At 29.2% G+C, this 19,098-nt stretch overlaps 2 protein-coding genes across 2 annotated transcripts; both read left to right on the forward strand.

The window, feature by feature from the left end:
* The first annotated feature begins 10,276 nt into the window (after positions 1 to 10,276).
* Positions 10,277 to 12,422, forward strand: LOC130947622 (translationally-controlled tumor protein homolog). The gene is made up of 5 exons (XM_057876333.1): positions 10,277 to 10,471; positions 11,073 to 11,146; positions 11,262 to 11,390; positions 11,673 to 11,830; positions 12,084 to 12,422. Exons 1-5 carry the CDS (start codon positions 10,444 to 10,446, stop codon positions 12,199 to 12,201), a joined length of 507 nt encoding a protein of 168 aa, XP_057732316.1. The 5' UTR covers positions 10,277 to 10,443; the 3' UTR covers positions 12,202 to 12,422.
* A 3,502-nt stretch (positions 12,423 to 15,924) lies between these two features.
* LOC130951770 (translationally-controlled tumor protein homolog) lies at positions 15,925 to 18,086 on the forward strand. Its single transcript, XM_057880493.1, has 5 exons — positions 15,925 to 16,179; positions 16,800 to 16,873; positions 16,993 to 17,121; positions 17,236 to 17,393; positions 17,791 to 18,086. Exons 1-5 carry the CDS (start codon positions 16,152 to 16,154, stop codon positions 17,906 to 17,908), a joined length of 507 nt encoding a protein of 168 aa, XP_057736476.1. The 5' UTR covers positions 15,925 to 16,151; the 3' UTR covers positions 17,909 to 18,086.
* Positions 18,087 to 19,098: the final 1,012 nt, after the last annotated feature.

A 19,098-nucleotide genomic window follows, 5' to 3' on the forward strand; every position in this document is an offset into this window, starting at 1 on the left:
GAATGTAAAAAAGAAAAAAATAATAATATTAAATGTTATCTATTTTATTTATTTAGAGTCATAATTAAATTTGATATAATTATAGCAAGTATCTAGAATTAATAATAACATGATACTATAATTTTAAGTTGTATAATATAATAAAAAAATGTAGCAATTTATGTATGCTTCCTATATAGCAATAATATTATATATATTTATATCTCCTCTTTTGGCTCTTTCCTAAACATATTGGCATATAATTAATGTCGATAATATATATATTGAGTAAGTATCTCTATTGAATTAATCATAAAGGTTAATAAAATATAATGGCATAAATTTCATCTAATTATAGCAAGTATCTCCATTGAAAATATTTGCTAATTATATATATATATAAGGATTAATAGTGAATTATTACAATTATTTATCATCTAGAAAATTCGTACCTCATACATAGATCTTCTTTTATTTATTATTTCTCATACCTAAGGGCTACTAACTATGATTCTATTAACAATATTATCTATGGTAGATTATGTAATGGAAAAGTTTGAAAAATAAAGGCAAGAATTATAAGGTTATGGAAAGTCCCATCCAAATTTGACAAGAACAAGACGACCTACATAGAAATAATTTTCATTGATGATAAGGTAAGTTGATTATTTTCCATGATTCTTTCAAGTAATGCTAGGTCTATTTTATAAATATTTTTTGTTCATATTTTAAGTTTATTTGATAAGTAAACCCTTGCACGAATCAAAGACAGTGCAATTTTATAGATTTATAAGTGCTAATAGCCTTTATATTTAATTTGTTTTATATTGTGATAATAGCCAATATATTTGTTGGTGGATTTGACTATTACTATATTATATTTATGATCACATTCAGTATATATGTCTGATTTATTGAAAAAAGTAGATTATTAAAACCGATTAATAACTATTTTAGAGTTAATCTAATTAACACTAGATTAAAAAAATAATTTAAAATTATAATTTCAATCTTATTACGTGCATAACACGGGTAATTAAACTTGTATTGTAATGTACGTTGGCGCAATATCCTAGAGAATTCCATTAATGAACCTTTTAATATATATTGACAAAATTATTAATTAATTAATATATTTTGTTTTTGTAAAACTACCAATACATTAATTATAACTTTTAAAATATATTTTTAATAAAATAGCAATTATGATTATTACAGAATTTTTTATTTTGATGACTTACTATTGAAAATTTAATATATTCTATTGGTATATAAGTTATTAAAATTATTAAATTCATTTATAAATTCTAATTAATTAATCATTTTATTTTTATTTATTTTAATTATTTTGATATTATAATTTATCTCCTAAAATTTGAAAATTTTTAAATAAATAATTTAATTATTTTAATTATCAAAATAAATAATTTGTAGCGTAGTTATCAATTTACACTACGTTTATTTATTTTGTTTACATATGTATATTTTTGTCAATTTTTATATATCTTGTTTACACATATTTGTACAACCAACTTAAATAGAAAAAAATTTATATTCTATACCAATAGAGTCGTGATCTTCATTAACTGTGTCATCAAATAAATCACCTATATTTAAATTATATTTCAAACTTTTATACACTCTCATGTGACAAACGAAATTTGAAATATATATAATTTAAATTTAAAAATTAATATTCAAGAGAGTACATAAAAAATTTAAAAATTTTGTTATTTAAAAATTTGAAATATTATTTGAATTGTTTTAGTATAAATTCTAATAAAAAAACGATAAGCAGATGGAAGTGGGTGAGTGGAATAAACAATAGTTTTACTAGTGGGTAATTAGAAAAAAAATAACTGTGTCAACAATGGACAGTTAACGTTGTACTTATGTGCTTTTACAGTAGACGTGTTAACGTGTCTATATTTTATATTATTTAAAATGGACGGTTTATATTTTCTATTATTTGAAACATTTCATTTTTACAAAATTTGGTCTAATTTAAATTATTAATATTTTTTATTATTTTTAAAAATTATATTTAATTATTTATAAATACATATATCTCGTTTTATACTATAAACGAGATAATTTTTTATGTGTAAACAAGATATATGAAAATTGAAAAAATACACATATATAAACGAAATAAATAAATATAGTGTAAATTGGTAAGTACGCTACAAATTATTTATTTTGATAATTAAAATAATTAAATTATTTTTTTAAAAAATTCCAAATTTTATGAGATAAGTTATAATATCAAACAAATAATTAAAATAAATAAAAATAAAAATTATTAATTAATTAAAATTTATAAACAAATTTAATAATTTTAGTAATTTATATACCAATAGAATATATTAAATTTTCAATAGTAAGTCATCAAAATAAAAAATTCTATAATAATCATAATTGTTATTTTATTAAAAATATATTTTAAAAGTTATAATTAATGTATTGATAGTTTTATAAAAAAATATATTAATTAATTAATAATTTTGTCAATATACATTAAAAATTTCATTAATGAAATTTTTTAGAATATTGCGCCAACGTACATTACAATGTTAATAATGTAAAGAAGTTTTAAAACTCCAAATATTAGGGGAGTATGAAATCGGTTCCCAACATTAATACTATTACTTTTCATAAGTCAAAATTAAAAAAAAAAGTTACTTCTAAAATTTCAAACCGCCCTAAGTAGTTGAATTTCAACAAAAACTTTCAACTTACTTTCATTTTTTTTTGTCACCTTGGGAAAGATTTAACCGCATATTTAATTTAAATGAAAATTAAATATCATTCGCATTTTGCCATTTTCTTAAAGAAAATAAATCGATGATCATCCAATCTAATAATAATAAGCAGCAACAACAGTAGATGAATTTAAATTTACAATTTTAATATAAGAATAAATAATAATTTTTAATTATAAAAAAATGACAAATTTATTCATAAAAAAATAAAACTAATGCTGTAGTTAAAAAAGATATATTTCAGATTTTCAGGTGTCAAAATTAACTAAAACCTAAAAAATTAGTTAAAATTTTTAAATTTTCTTTCTAACATTTCACTGTGAATCTTACACAATTTTACGGAAATGATTCTCTTCATTTTTTTTCAGTGAAGAGAATAAATAATAATCTCTCATCTTTAATTCTATAAGTTAGACAAAAAATAAATAAAAGAATGAGCAATAAATAGTAAAATTAAGAGAAAAGCTCTGCATACAAGTCATTAGTGCTTGTATGCTTTACAAGTTAATTAACGAATAAACCCCAAAAACGCGATGTAAGGTTACGTTCTTCTTCTTCTTCCTCTTCCTCCTCTTCTTCTTCTTTTCTTTCGTTTCTTGCCTTCTCTTTCTCCTTCTTCTTCTTCTTGCTGCACGTTCTTCTTCCTCTTCTTCTTCTTCTTCTTTTCTTTCGTTTCTTGCTTTCTCTTTCTCGTTCTTCTTCTTCTTGGACGTTCTTCTTCCTCTTCCTCTTCTTCTTCTTTTCTTTCGTTTCTTGCCTTCTCTTTCTCCTTCTTTTTCTTGCTGCACGTTCTTCTTCCTCTTTCTGTTCTTCTTCTTCATTTACGTGCTTTTCTCTCTGTTTTCTTTCTTCGTTATTCTCGATTTCCATTTTTTTTTACATCAAGTTCTGAAATCGTTTTTGAAGAAGAAGCAGCAGCAGAAGATGAGGAGGAGAAAGAGAAAGAGTTCTGAAATATGCATAAGGTGTACTTCAACGAATTTTGGATGTATTTCTTAAATCCTTTGGGTGTATTTCTGTAATCCTTTGGGTGTATTTCTATAATCGTTTGGGTGAATTCCTGTAACCGTTTGGGTGTATTTCTGTAATCCATTGGGTATATTTCTGTAATCGTTGGGGTGTATTTCTGTAATCGTTTGGGTGTATTTCTGAAGTTCTATTATCTTCAAATTTGACAAGAAAATTGTTTTCATGGAGGAAGAAGAAGAAGAGTTGTTCATAATGCATGGTGAGTAGCGCACTTTGGAAACAGAAAGTTATTGAATAACGTGTGTTTTATTTACTCTTGAATGTGGAAGTGTGTAATGCGTTAATTAAGTGTAATGCGTGTATTTTATTGAACTTGTAAGACTTGTAAGCCAAAAAGACTTGTATGTGTATCAAACCTCTAAAATTAAACAGTCAACAATATCCAGTTTTTTTTCCCCCACCGGAGAGGATTCTATCTCCAATTTTACAACCTTCTTTCTTCTCCTTCCACTGTCATCATAAGTCATAACACCCACTCTTGACAGTTGACACCAACACCAAACAGAGGGCCACCACCATTATACCATTTCAATTGAGAATTCTTTATTGTACCAACTATTCTAGAGACAAGGCTTGTTGACAATGGTGAACCGGAATCCTGCAGATTCTGTGTTGTCTTTTTCACCCCTCCACTTCCACCATCACCACTTCATCCTCAACTATTTCAACTTCTTCGTCTTCCACTTTTTCTAGAAGGTTCTTTCTCTTCTACTCTCTCGCTCAACCAATTTTTCGCATCCTCTTTAACTCCTCTCCTTCGCAACCATTCCCAATCTGTGGGCCGACGCAGGCCCAACAGGTCCATGATTCCGGTTCCGGACAATGCCACGCGGAGTCTTTCGGTTTCCTTCCAAGGGGAGGCGTTCTCGCTTCCGATCAACAAGGCCAAGGCCTCCGCCATGTCGCTTGCTTCTGACAACTCCAGGAAGGCCGCTGCAACTCCAGAGCGGCGGAGGTCAACTCCCGTGAGAAGAGATTAAGTAAAAAAGGTCCGGAGATCAGTACCAATGACCAGGTCAGACCCGGAACCTGCACTCAGGTCCGAATAGTCTCTATAAGAGTGTAGATTGTACTGTTGAAAATAGGATTGAAAAAGTGGTACATGTATTGCAGCAATCGATGATTTTGGATGGTGGTGATAGTAGAAGGTCTTCTTTTGGTGGTGGGTTGCAGGATTGGGTTTAGATTTGGTAAAAACTCAGTTATTGAAAAGTGATAATAATAATAACTATTGAAGTACGATAAGTTTAATAAAAAATATATATAATATTAAGATATTATTAAATTAAATATTTAATAATAAACTTTTTATATTAAATTGAATCATAAGAATATAGATATATAATTTTACTTTTTTAAAGAATGTAAGAGTATATAAGATAAAATTTGTAAACAAAATAATTTAATAAAAGTTAATAATTGTTATAATAAAAGTTGTGAACAAAATAATTTAATATTAACATCCCATAAAAATTTTAATTATAAAATCAAAATTTTAATAATTAAATTAGTAACTCATGCTATGCACGAAAAAGACTTATTCAAGTTAATAATATTTTTTATGAGTATATTAAAAATAGACGTAAATTTTTATACACTTCCATCAAATTTGAGAATGAATATGATCATATACAGCAATAATTTTCCATGATTCTATCATATAATTTTTTTGGGGTACCGGTTCTATGTATATATATATATATATATATATATATATAAGAATTTATATAATTTAACAAATTTGTAATTAACGAAACAAAAAATTAAAATACTATGAAAAAATAAATTTTTTTATAACTCTTGTGGAAGAAAATTAATTTAATAATTAGTTGAATATCATTAGAAACAAATGAAAGATGAGATGTTATCTAAATGTAAAAATTAAAGTCTTTTTGTATAGAACGAAAATAAATTAATGTTTTAACGATAAACTAATAATTCCGCTTATAGTTTTTAAATTTCTTGAGAAAGAATGTTTACTTAATCAAATACTAATGTTTTATATGCAATATCTGAATATATGAAAAGATAAAATGAAACATTGAAGTGGAAAGGAACTAATACTGAATGTTATATTATTTATATAAGGATATCAAAGAACATAACATTATTTATTATCACGACAGTATACCAAAAGAGTAATGATAAGAAAAAATATTATTCGCATGTAAATAAAATTTAGATTTCATTTATAAAGTAATCAATCTCAAAATAAGTATATAAAAAAAACTACAATCCCGTTACGTTATCAACACCATTTCTGCCAACTCTTATTTATAATTGTGTTTAATGAAAGTGTCTTTGTGGATGTGTCTAATAAAAATATTTTTTATAGTTATGTTTTAATAGAAGTATCTTTATAGATATATTTTTAGATGTGTCTCTTTATATATGTGTTTAAAATATAATAACTAATCATTGTTGGCAATAAATTGGCAGATAATATGTTGGTACCCTATACTTTTCCAAAAAACTATTATATAAACATCTCTTTATATGTTAATACAGAAAAAAACTATTAAATAAGCTTTTGCTTGACAAGAAGAATTCCTTTTTTATCTTAAATTTTAGCCTTGACATTATCAATAGTTTCGGAATTTTAATTTCCGCTTTCATAGTGATGATCTTTTCCGTCAAGATTTTCACCAAGATTTGCATCTGTTTAAAATAAAAGCTACAATTTTCAACAACTCAGAGTATATAGGCATCAAACTGAAAATTAAATCACAACTCTGTTCGCAACAAAATTATAATTGTAACCATTTCAACCATTTTAAAAATTATTACGGTGACAAAACACCCAAAAACTGCAAACCAATCGGTAGACTCACTGATTTAATCTTGAAAAACATGATTGCGACGATAATAAAAATGAACATATACAAATAATTTTTTTAAAAAATCAATTTTCAATTAAAATTTTAAAATTTGAAGCACTAAAATTTGCAGATTAAACAAATAATAATAATTTACATAATTTATCTAATTAATTAATTAAAACACAAAATAACAAACATGCAAATCTGCTCGGGTCACCAGTTAGATATCACTGTTCTGTTTTGGTTGTTGTTGCTGTGCTATCTGTTTACATAGTCTTCTAGTCTTGTTGCATGTGTTCTCTGTAGATGCCGCTCAATTTTTTACCGATCTAGTCTCTTCCACCACCATCACGTCGATAAATACTATGCACTTGGCATGACATCACGAAATGATGGAGAAAAGTTATCTGGTGACAAAGATATCTAAAGAAGAAGAGGAGGATGAGACAAAAATGAAAAAAGATAATGAGAGAATGTAAATGATAAGAATAAATCTTTTTAAATTTTAATTTTGAATTTAAAATTTAAAATTTAAAATTTTATGCGGATGCATACATGTAAAGTAAACTGAAAAGAAAAGATAAAAAGTCAGATATTGCCATAAAAATTGTGGTGTAATGAGAATGGTTTGATGTAGGAATGTTATTGTAATAAAGGTTATGGTCATAAAAATTGTGGTGTAATAAAAATAATTTGATGTAAAAATATTATTATAATAATAGATAAATACATGTAATAAAAATTGAAAATAAACCTAGTAAATGACACATAAGAATTCTACTATAAAAATAACTTTATTTTCAATATATGTTATCATCAAGATGTAATAACTTTCGACTTAACTTTCATATTGTAAAAAAAAAAAGAGAAAAACATATCAATGGGAAGAAAGGCAAAGTAGAGAATTAAAATCATTATCATTCTTTCTATTATTATTATTGGTTCATTGCATATTATAAAAAAATAGTGTCAAAAAGAATAAAATAGAACACTGAAAAAGAGCAAAGAACAAATAATATACAGAAAAATAATTATTGATAATTGTTGTCAAGTGATACAAAATAAGCGTTATATATAAAGATTCCAATAACATTAATAAAAATACAAAGATCACTTGATTTATATTATGACCTCAAATGCTTTTGTAAAGAAGAAATTGTGACAATTTAAAGAAAAAGTTCATATGAATAAACTACTAAATAATTCAATAGACTCAAAATACTGTAGAAACAACGACAGTAATCATAGTAATTATAAAAAAAGTTGGTTTTCCAATTGTCCATAGACAAATCAAGTTCAACGAATTGTACAATTTGTTTTAAATTAGTCAATCTCTATATGGATCATTATTAAACTAATTAACTAAAAGATTTGACTATCAAATCAATCCAGTAATTAGCCTATGCCATGCACGGAAATGTAGAAAACAATTGGATACAAGAATAAATAATGTTTTTGCAATTTTAAGAGTATGATTGTTGAATAGAAAATGTCTTAACTATTTTGCTTTACAATTATATGACTTAATTGAATAACCGCAAGCTTTAAAAATAAGAATCAATGTTGATTATGCTATTTACTTACCAAATTTGAACAAACAAAATTGTTGATATTCATAAAATATTGATGAAAAAGTGAATATTTAAATATATGCACATCAAGAAAAAATTATAATAGAATGCATAATATAATTATGTGAAAGGAAAATGGGACAAAAAATAACTTATATTTATATTGCAAATATATAAGTTATATCAATAAATAAAGAATAAAAAAATCAATAAAAATGTATATATAAATTGTTAGTAGTATAATTACAAAATTACATCAGATTGTTACTTTTTCATTACAAAATCACAAGTTTCTTTCCAGCAATGAATTCATTTAGTTCATGACTATAGTAAATATTGCTCATAATATCACAGATAACTCAACAAATAGACTTTCTACTTTTCAAAATAGCTACCAATTCGAAAAAACTAATATTTAGATATATTAGATGTAGTAACTAATTAAAAAAAATTATCAAGTTTTCCTGCAAGTGTTAAAAAGCAAGAGCTTTTCCAATATCTCCAGAATTTAGAAGGAGGGTCATCCTGATATTTTTCCACCAGAAAAAAATATGTGTAAAAATTCAAATATCAATTTTCAGAAATAAAAATTACTGTTCAAAAATTAAAAGATAAATTGTCCTCATTATACACATCAAATGTAACTGAAAATAAAAGAGGATCAATTTATTACCTTGATAGTTCTATTATTCCACTGACATCTTTGAGAATCTGAATTTTTTTCTTGGAGGGTGCAAGGTGAAACAATCTCAAGATGCTTTGTAGTTTAAATGGATGAGAGGTAAAACATTCAATCTTCTGTAATAATTGAAAAAAATACTAAAGCATTAAAAATTCACATAGACAACAAAATACCTTTTTAAATTCAGTTTCAAGATCTTCCTTTCAATGTTGGAGTCCCGATATTTCTGCGGTTAATTTCCTAAAAAAAAGCAATGAAAAAAGAAAATCAACAGTCCCTCAATTACCAATGAATGCTCAAATATTGTCCTAAGCGACGTTGAATGAGTTCTTGTCTTCATTATACACGTCAAATGTAACAGAAAATAAAAGACGGTCAATTTATTATCTTGATGGTTTTATTATTCCACTAACATCTTTGAGAATCTAAATTTTTCTCTTGGAGGGTACAAGGTGAAACAATCTCAGAACATACATAACTTATCATCACAAAGCATTATGAATCTGTGATTAAAGCATATTCCTTACAAAATTTTGTACCTCCACCTGATAGTGGGGGTGTATCTCAAGAAAGTGAACAGAAGAGACCAATAAGAACTAAAGAAGAAGAAAATAAGTGAACGAAGGAGAAAAAATAATGGAGAGAATTTCTTTTTTAATTTTGAGGAGGAAGAGAAAAAAATTGAAAAATAAGGAATGGAGAAATATTCTTTTTTAATTTTGAATTTGAATTCAAAATTACAAAAATTGAAATGTTAGAAAAGTTTGTATATATAAAACAAGCTTAAAAATAGGTCATGATGAAATGTAAAGTGTAGTGAGAATGGTTTCATATAGAAGTGGTATGGTTATGAGGATCATGATGAGTAAAGAGTAAAAACATTGATATTTTGATAGAAACTCAGAATGAACATGAAAATGACATGTTGAAATTTTACTACATGAATAACCTTATTTTCAAAGTATGTTATAGGATAATAATAATAATAATAATAATAATAATAATAATAATAGTGGTGGTGGCCTTGAGGTGTGTTGTGCTGTGGTGTTAGAAGAAGAAGAAAGATTGTGAAATTGTATAAGAGTGATGGTGAAATATTAACAAGGTAATTTGAAAGTTTTAAATAAATTTTTAGGTTTTAATTATTTTTGTCAATTAAAATTTATTTTTTATTGATATAATATTAATTTTATTTTTTTATAAGTAAATTTATCAATATTTAAATATTTTAATAATTAAAAATAATTCTTTATTCTATATTTATAAGAGAAGTTCTTTGGTACCTATAATTTTTGTATCTAAATTAGTTAAAGTAGAGATAAAAAAAAGATAGAACTTACTCTTTTATTTTTAGATTTTACATCTAAAATTTAGCCACAATAAAAAATACCATATTATAATATAATATACTTTAGTGAGAATAAAAAGGGAAATATTTTCGGAGCCCTAAATATCAGGAAACCCTAACACTCTATAAAAGCTCACCGTCGCTCGTTGTTCTTACTCAAGTCTCTTGAATCTCTCACGGCTCTGCTCTGCTCTGCTCTGCTCTGCTCTTCTTGTTTCTTCGATCTTAGAAGTTAGAGCAAAGAACTGCAACCATGCTGGTTTACCAGGATCTTCTTACAGGTGAAAAGCTTTCACCTTTTTCTGTTATATTTATTTTCTATTTTTATTTTTATTCCTTTGCTATATGTGTGGTTTAAGATCTCAGTTGTTGTATGTATGAAAGAGGATCGAAACTTGTTAAATGAAGTAAATTTCGTGTTATGTTTGGTAGAATATGTAGTTCTTAGGATCCACTTTCATTGAATCTGCTATTCCTTTAATAAACTCTGATAGAGTTTTCCCGGGTTTAGATTTGTTCTTGCCCAAAGAAACTCTGCTTATGATAAGTCGTTTTAATTAATAATTATTAAGGTTGTTTGCTATTATTATATTTTTTCTATCTGAGATTATAATTTTCTGTCTGTATCTCTGGGTTATCCTTTTACACTTGCTGTGATTATCTCAGATTCTAAATCTTCTCTGAATTTTTTAATCAGTCTGGTTGTTGATCAGTTAGATCATCATGCAATTAAGTGGTCCTCACTATCAATATAATTATGCTTTTGCAAATTGATTAATTAATTAATTAATTAATTGTGAAAGTGAGTTAATACGGTTGATCTGATGGTAATAGTTAAGTGCTTGAACTCGTCTAACTTGGATTTCTTGATGAATGTTTTAGGCGATGAACTTCTCTCTGACTCGTTCCCATACAAGGAAATTGAGAATGGAATCCTCTGGGAAGTTGAAGGAAAGGTTAGGAAATAGGAACCCTTCTTTATATTCTGGAATCTTTGTTTCCTTTTCAGGGTTTTTTTTTTTTCGTTTGTTAAGTGTTGATGAGTTAATTGTGTAATGTGGGTTCTGGCAGTGGGTTGTTCAAGGAGCAATTGATGTAGATATTGGTGCTAACCCTTCCGCAGAAGGCGGAGAAGAGGATGAGGGTGTCGATGATCAAGCTGTCAAAGTAGTTGATATTGTTGATACTTTTAGGCTTCAGGTCAGGCATATATATATATAAGAAAAAGGAAAAGTCTAAGGGGCCAGCAGATTTGTTAAAATCTGGCCAGCACTTAGCCAGCAAAACAAAAACCAGTGATTTTTCACCATTAGATGAAATCTCACACCATTAAATACTCTATCGATGACTAATTGATTGCTACAATTCAAAAAATTTGCTGGCTCCCTAGCACTCCTCTAAGAAAAAACCATCTTTGGATACTTCGCTATGCAAATATTTGTTTATCTTCTTATTTACATGTATTTTGTTCAATTTTTACAGGAGCAACCAGCTTTTGATAAGAAACAATTTGTTACTTTCATGAAGAGATACATTAAGTTGCTGACAGCCAAATTAGAGCCAGAGAAGCAAGAGCACTTCAAGAAGAACATTGAGGGAGCAACTAAGTTCCTCCTCTCAAAGCTCAGTGACCTTCAATTGTAGGTTCTTCCCCAATCTAATTACATTATCCTACTCCTTCAATTTTATAATAAATTACACTCACCTCTCTTGAACTTTAAGTCATATAACCGTTTACATTAATCTTGTCTTGAGATTTATGTGATACTGTGGTAATACATTTGATACCATTATGTCTTGTGGAATGTGACACTAATGGGACAAATCATGTGGTAGCTTGGGTAAGCTATCACTTAATAATTAATGCTAATTGATTGCGTATCAATGTTGCAGTTTTGTTGGGGAGAGCATGCACGATGATGGAAGCCTGGTGTTTGCATATTACAAGGAAGGTGCAACTGATCCTACTTTTCTCTACTTTGCTCATGGATTGAAGGAAGTCAAGTGTTAAGCACCTGGTTCCGAGACTTTGTATCGGTTTGCAGACGCATTAGTTATATGAAGATCTCTTATATTTGAGCTAGATAAAAAAAATCTTCATAATTTACTCTGTTGTGTTTTTGGGATTTGGTATTCTTTAGTAATTGACATTGAGTGTTCATTGTTATGTTATAAGGAGAGCTTTGTTTCCAAGATTTTGCTTTCGAAGATGTTTTCCTATATTTATTTTTAGAGGAGTGTGTTATCGCAAAATAATTTAATTTAATTCTCAACTTAATAAAGATATAAATAAACAAGGATAAAATTGTCATGTCAAATTCAGTTATTTTTAGTTTCTGAAGTTTTTTCCTACAAAATTGGAAAAAACGAAGGATCGTTTTGGTCGACCCTAAAACTATTATGTATATACTCCCCATTCAAGCCAGGGGAAAACATTAAAATTTATCCAACCACGGTTTTGTATGGTCCCATGAGATTTGTCAAGAATTATCCACCCTATGTTAGCTGGAAATACCGAAATAGTGCTGGAAATCGGACCGGATTGGCCGGCCGAGCCGGTTCAACCTGGACAAGATAATAATAAAAATGGTTCGGTCAGCTGTCAATAACAGCTAATTAAAGAACCGTTCGAAAATTGTTGAACCAGTCGAGAACTGGCCAGTTAGACTAGGCCAATGACCGGCCGGTTCTAAGAAAACGGCACCGTTTTACGTTTAAAAAGAAAAAAAAAAAGAAAAACCAAAAGCCACTCATGACCCCCTCCCTCCAGCCCCTAAGCAAAATCAAAACGGCAAAACCTTAGCCTTAGGTTTCTTGTCGTCGCCGTCCCGGGTTCTCGGCGCCTCTGCTTCTGCCTCTTTCCCTTGTCCGGAACCTAGCTAGCTCGGCACGTCGTCCACTAGCTTCTCGGTTTGTGGCTTGGAGCAGCTCGCCATTTGCCGTCGTCTCACCTCTCGCCGGTCACCGTCCGTGTCTCCGTCGAAGGTGAGTGGCCGTGCTTTGCTTCTTCATTTTAATTTTGCTCTAGTTACTAATGGCTCTGTTCTTCTTCTCCCTTTTAATTTTGGAATTTTTTGTTCAAATAATATTGCTAATGTTGCTAATGTTTTTCTTCTTTTTCTTCCTTGTTAATGCTCTGTTCAATTTAGTGTCATCACTGTTGAGTTTGTTTCAGTGTTTTGAATGTCTAATATTCTGAATTGTGATTTTTTGAATCTGAAATTAATTAAATAATTGATTGTGTTGTTGAAACTTGAAATTATTGATTAAAATGGATTTGTTATACTGCTGTTGTCGTTTTTTAATTTGAGTATGATGTTTCTCAATTTTTGTTGAAATAGTTATTGATTTCAGGGTTTAGAGTGAATTTGTTGTTTGTATTTAACTTTTGTTGCTGCTTTTTTTGGCTCTGTTAAATTGTGTTAAGTTGCTACATTCAAGTTTGTGCATCGGCCTGTTCATCTTCACTTGTAAAAACAAAAAATTTTTCATTTAATGATCCATTAACTACCTTCTTTTCTGGTACCATTCCTTTTGTTATGACTTTAGTTGAAGAAATCAGATGGGCTGGATCAGGAGACATTGATGCCTCACGATCACAATTATGGAATATGCTTAAATAATCATCCAAAAAAAAAAGAAACTCACAAGAACATTTTAGGGTTTTGATGAATTAGACTTTGATGATGATTTCTTGTCCAAAATTAAGTTTCTAGCATTTTGTCTTCCCATCATTCAAAAGATCAATATGCAAGAATCATGTACTAATAAAAAACTCAATGTCTTTTAAATTAGAAAAATGGAGTTAAACCCTAAAATTGTTTCTGAGATTGGCGTTTTGCACTAAAATCGTCCCTGAGATTCCAATTGCACCAATTACGTTCCTGAGATTGAAAAAATGTACCATATTAGTCCCTGACCTATTTTTCATTAACAACGTAATGACATGGCATGATGATGTGGACTGTAAGTGACATGTGTCACTTCATGATTTAGCCACGTGTAATGGTATGATGTGGTGACCAGTGACACGTGGCATGCTGACGTGGATGGTTGTGCCACGTGTCATAATGTTATTTGGCCACGTGTCCGGTTATGTCACGTGTCGCAACAGTATTCGTCCACGTGTCATCTATTATGTCATCGTTGTATATGCACAAAATTAGTCCATCACTTTGCATTAAGTGACTCATTTTAGTCCCTGAAATTGAATGTCGTGCACCAAACTAGTCCATTCACCAGTTTTTTCTCATTTTTTTAAATTTAAAATTTTAATATCTTGGATACACTAATTTCAGTTCTATTTTTTCATATATAATTCTTTTTAATAATTTAACATTGATAAATTTTGTAATATATAAGTATGTTATTATAAAAAAATAATTATATGATTGATTAGACACTTTTTTTTCATAAAAAATATGTGTTTTAACAAGAAATTAATAATTAAAATAAACATTTTTTTAGTGAAATACACGTTTTCGTTATGTATAAATGAGCTAGATTGAAGGACTTCAAGTACCCTCACAACCATTGCTGACCTCTGCAGTCTAGACGAAAGAGGTCGGAGACGATAATGAGGGAAGCTTGAAATGCCTTTACGTCAACTCCAAGACGGCGGTTATTAGGAGTATCCGCAAGAAAAAATATTTTATAAAAGTACTAAAAGAGGTCGGAGATGGTAATGAAGGTACTTGAAAAGGCTTCACGTCAACTCCAAGTCGACGGTTAGGATATTCGCAAGAGAAAAAATATTTTATGAAAACACTTTTATTTGAAAAACATGTGACAAAATAGACTTGAAATTAATGCATTCAAAAATATTGAGAATTTTTGAATTTATAGAAAAAAATGAGAAAAAACTGGTGAAGGGACTAGTTTGGTGTACGACATTCAATTTCAGGGACTAAAATGAGTCACTTAATGTTATAATGGATGACACGTGGACGAATACTGTTGCGACACGTGGCACAACCGGACACGTGGCCAAATAACATTGTGACACGTGGCACAACCGGACACGTGGCATGCCACGTGTTAATGGTCACCACATCATCATACTATTATACGTGGCCAAATCATGAAGTGACACGTGTCACTTACAGTCTACGTCATCATGCCATGTCATCACGTCATTAATGAAAAATAGGTCAGGGACTAATATGGTGCATTTTTTTAATCTCAGGGACGTAATTGATGCAATTGAAATATCAGAGACGATTTTAGTGCAAAACGCCAATCTCAGAGACCATTTTGGAGTTTAACTCTAGAAAAATGCTAAACTAAACAAAGCAGTCCCAATCAATATCAATTTGTACCATCTCTTGATTCTTCTACTCAATACGGTAAGCAAATCTGCAACAAATTTTTGTGAATTTTGATGATTGATAAATCCATATGTTGACAATTTGATATTTAATATTTGATATTTCTTTATACTATTTAACTTGAGTTTGTATTTTGATAAGATCATATAAATTTAATTGATGACATTTTATGTAGTGTTTTAAATTTAAAAAATATTTTAATATTTATATTAGATTATAATTATATTTTAAAAAATACTTATTTATAATTTATTTATTATTTTATTTTAAAATAATTTTTTCAGTTGAATTATTGATTAGATCGATTAAACCAATAATTTAATAAACCGATAATTAAAACGGTTTAACCAGTCCGATTTTCTGAACTTCCATCGAAGTGAAATTAGAATTGGATTTTTATTTTTAATTTTTGAGAGCTAGGAGAAAAATTAGGAACTATATTTTCTCGCACCTCTAAATATCAGGAATCTGACCCACACCGTCCCTCAAAAACCCTAATATTCTATATAAACGGGTCACCGCCTCTCTTCTCCTCCTCTGAGTCTCTCACCACTCTCTACTTCCCATAATTATAATAAAATTGTTCTGATCGTATTCGATTTCTTTGTTCGTAGATCAATCAACAACTGCAACCATGTTGGTTTACCAGGATCTTCTTACAGGTGAAATTTCACCTTCTTTCTCTTTTAATTTTGTTTCCTCTGCTATGGTTTGTTGTAGTTCTTATGAATCCACTTTCGTCAAAATTGATACGCTAGGTTCCTAGATCAATTTATTTGGACACAAATTGTTTTCATATAACTTGCAATTTGTATTCAGATTTATTCATGCATCCAACAATATACCAAATTTTGAGGGTGATAGTCAAACCGGAACGGGGATTTAATTAAGTGTGTTGTTTTTCATGGATAAGATTTTCCTTGATTCAGATTTTAGCAGCTTTGATTGTGATTTTTTTTCTTAATTAACAAAAATAATGTTATTTGTTCCGTTTCTCTGGGTTAGGGTTTGCCACTTATCTACAATTGTTTCAGATGCTAAAACTTTTCTGATTCTGTTAGAAAGCGATTTACTTGTAAGGATGATACCCTTGCACTTGGTAATTAATTGGATCATCATGTGTTTAGAGTGGTCCACACTATCATAGGGTTTTGATCTAAGATGAATTTTGTTATCCCGGTTGCTAAGCGGTGAATTGAATATGTAACTGAGTGCTGCTGATCTGATGTTAATCCCAAATGCTTGAGGTGACTAACTAAAATTTTGTTGACTTGACTTTTAGGTGATGAGCTTCTCTCTGACTCATTCCCTTACAAGGAAATTGAGAATGGAATTTTGTGGGAAGTGGAAGGAAAGGTTAGGAACTGGTTCCCCCCCCCCCCCCCCCCCCCTCCCCCTCCCCCCTTTCCCCTTCTTTTTTTTAAATATCTATTATGTCTTCTCCTTGCTCAGTTGTGTGATGTGGCTTTTGGCAGTGGGTTATTCAAGGAGCAATCAATGTAGATATTGGTGCTAACCCATCTGCGGAAGGTGGAGAAGAGGATGAGAGTGTCGATGATCAAGCTGTTAAAGTTGTTGATATTGTCGATACTTTTAGGCTTCAGGTGAGGAAAACATTTTTTATCTTATTAAGGAAAAGCCATCTTTTGGTTACTGTGATGTAAATGGTTTTGCTTTAGTATCTTTATTTACGTATATTTTTGTTCAACTTTTTACAGGAGCAACCAGCTTTTGATAAGAAACAGTTTGTTACTTACATGAAGAGATACATCAAGTTGCTGACAGCCAAATTAGAGCCAGAACAGCAAGAACACTTCAAGAAGAACATTGAGGGAGCAACTAAGTTCCTCCTCTCAAAGCTTAGTGACCTTCAATTGTACGTTCTTCAATTATTTTGGATTATCTTACTCTTTCGGTTTTATAGTAAATTATACTTGCCTCTTCTGAAATTAGATTATATAACTCAACACTTTCTTTTATTTGTAAAAGTATGCAGTTATATCTTCTGAGATTCGGGTGATACTAACCTCTCGAGGTTAGGTTAAGTTACAGATAACCCTTTTAAGTATCATGCAAATAAGTGTCAAATTCTACAATATGTAGAATTGGACACTAATTGCCAAGCTGAATTTACGGGTATTTTGTAATGGCACTTACCCTCGAGAGAGGTTAATACAAGTTATTCATGCATTTTATCTGGTTTGAACTTACACCTTCTAACATCTCATTGATGCATAAATAATGCTCTAATTAATTGCGTATCGATGTTGCAGTTTTGTTGGGGAGAGCATGCACGATGATGGAAGTCTGGTGTTTGCATATTACAAAGAAGGTGCAACTGATCCAACTTTTCTTTACTTTGCCCATGGATTGAAGGAAATCAAGTGTTAAGCACCTGGTTTCAAGGCTTTGTTTGGTTGCAGTCACATTAGTTATATGATGCTATGATATGCTATTTGAGCAGGAGAAAACTACTCCTAATTTAGTCCTGTGTTTTTGGATTTTGGTATTTTGTTGTAATCGCCATCGAGTTTATTGTTATAAGATTTGTTTTGAAGGTTGCTTTTTATATGCTTTTCCTTTTGTCTTTGAGAGGAACATGTTATCGCGTAATAATTAACCAAGCAATATGTTTTGCTATTTTAGTTATATCCAGAAGGGTAAAAAGATAAATCAATGCAAACTAGGGAACATTGAAAGGGTTGCCCATGCTTAAGGATGGCAATGGGGGAGGCCAGACGGGTATTTAAATGACTCATTCGTCTTCAACGCTTATGTACTGTGATTGTCTCATATCTGTCCCACCTTAGAATTAAATTGATTTATAGTTTTTTTTAAAGAAAAAATTTATAATATTAAAATATATAAATTGTACTAAACTAATTAATAAAGTTTTAAACATGATTAAATATTTTAGAAACATAATTAAACACACAATTTTAAATTATTCACGATAACAAGTAGATAGAAATAAGTAGGTTTTATACGTAAATAATACGTATAAACTATACATACATATGGGATGGGAGACCATTATTCATATTCGTCCCATATTCAAACAGAAATACGTATGATTTATCTAAATTGATCTCATATTCGATCAACATTTGAAAATTTCCGTCTGTAAGGAGTGGGTTAGGGTGGATTGGATCGAACCAGTTCGAATTGTCATCCATATAACCCTACTTATGTTGGGCGTCTCGTATCTGGTAGTTTAAAATCTGAATTTATAAATTTCATAGGTATTTGTCTCAACTTTCAAGCTTTGCAAATTTACTTTCGGACATATAATTACTTAGGAATAATGGTTTTAAATATTTCAAGATATAATAAAATAATTTTCAAGTATTTGATATTTTCATGAATTATATGCTTTTGAATATTTTTATCCCAAAACAATAAATTTTTACGACGTATAATCATGAAAATGATCAGATTTTGTATGTAAATTACGAAACATCTTAAATAATAATGACAACTTTATAGTTGGATATGGTAGGGACCGTGTTCAAGTTGCAAACTTAATAGTTTAAAGTTTAAACTAGCTAATGGGTTCAAGTCAACTTGTAAAATGCTAGTAA

This window comes from Arachis stenosperma, chromosome 9, assembly GCF_014773155.1.
Source record: "Arachis stenosperma cultivar V10309 chromosome 9, arast.V10309.gnm1.PFL2, whole genome shotgun sequence".
NCBI classification, from domain to species: domain Eukaryota; kingdom Viridiplantae; phylum Streptophyta; class Magnoliopsida; order Fabales; family Fabaceae; genus Arachis; species Arachis stenosperma.

What these genes read in the sequence shown, in the direction of transcription:
- LOC130947622 (XM_057876333.1), top strand. Translation starts at nt 10,444, where the DNA reads ATGCTGGTTTACCAGGATCTTCTTACAG. An exon ending in TTACCAGGATCTTCTTACAG is followed by an intron (nt 10,472 to 11,072) that starts GTGAAAAGCTTT and finishes TGAATGTTTTAG; the next exon opens with GCGATGAACTTCTCTCTGAC. An exon ending in TTGATACTTTTAGGCTTCAG is followed by an intron (nt 11,391 to 11,672) that starts GTCAGGCATATA and finishes CAATTTTTACAG; the next exon opens with GAGCAACCAGCTTTTGATAA.
- LOC130951770 (XM_057880493.1), top strand. Translation starts at nt 16,152, where the DNA reads ATGTTGGTTTACCAGGATCTTCTTACAG. An exon ending in TCGATACTTTTAGGCTTCAG is followed by an intron (nt 17,122 to 17,235) that starts GTGAGGAAAACA and finishes AACTTTTTACAG; the next exon opens with GAGCAACCAGCTTTTGATAA. An exon ending in AAGCTTAGTGACCTTCAATT is followed by an intron (nt 17,394 to 17,790) that starts GTACGTTCTTCA and finishes TCGATGTTGCAG; the next exon opens with TTTTGTTGGGGAGAGCATGC.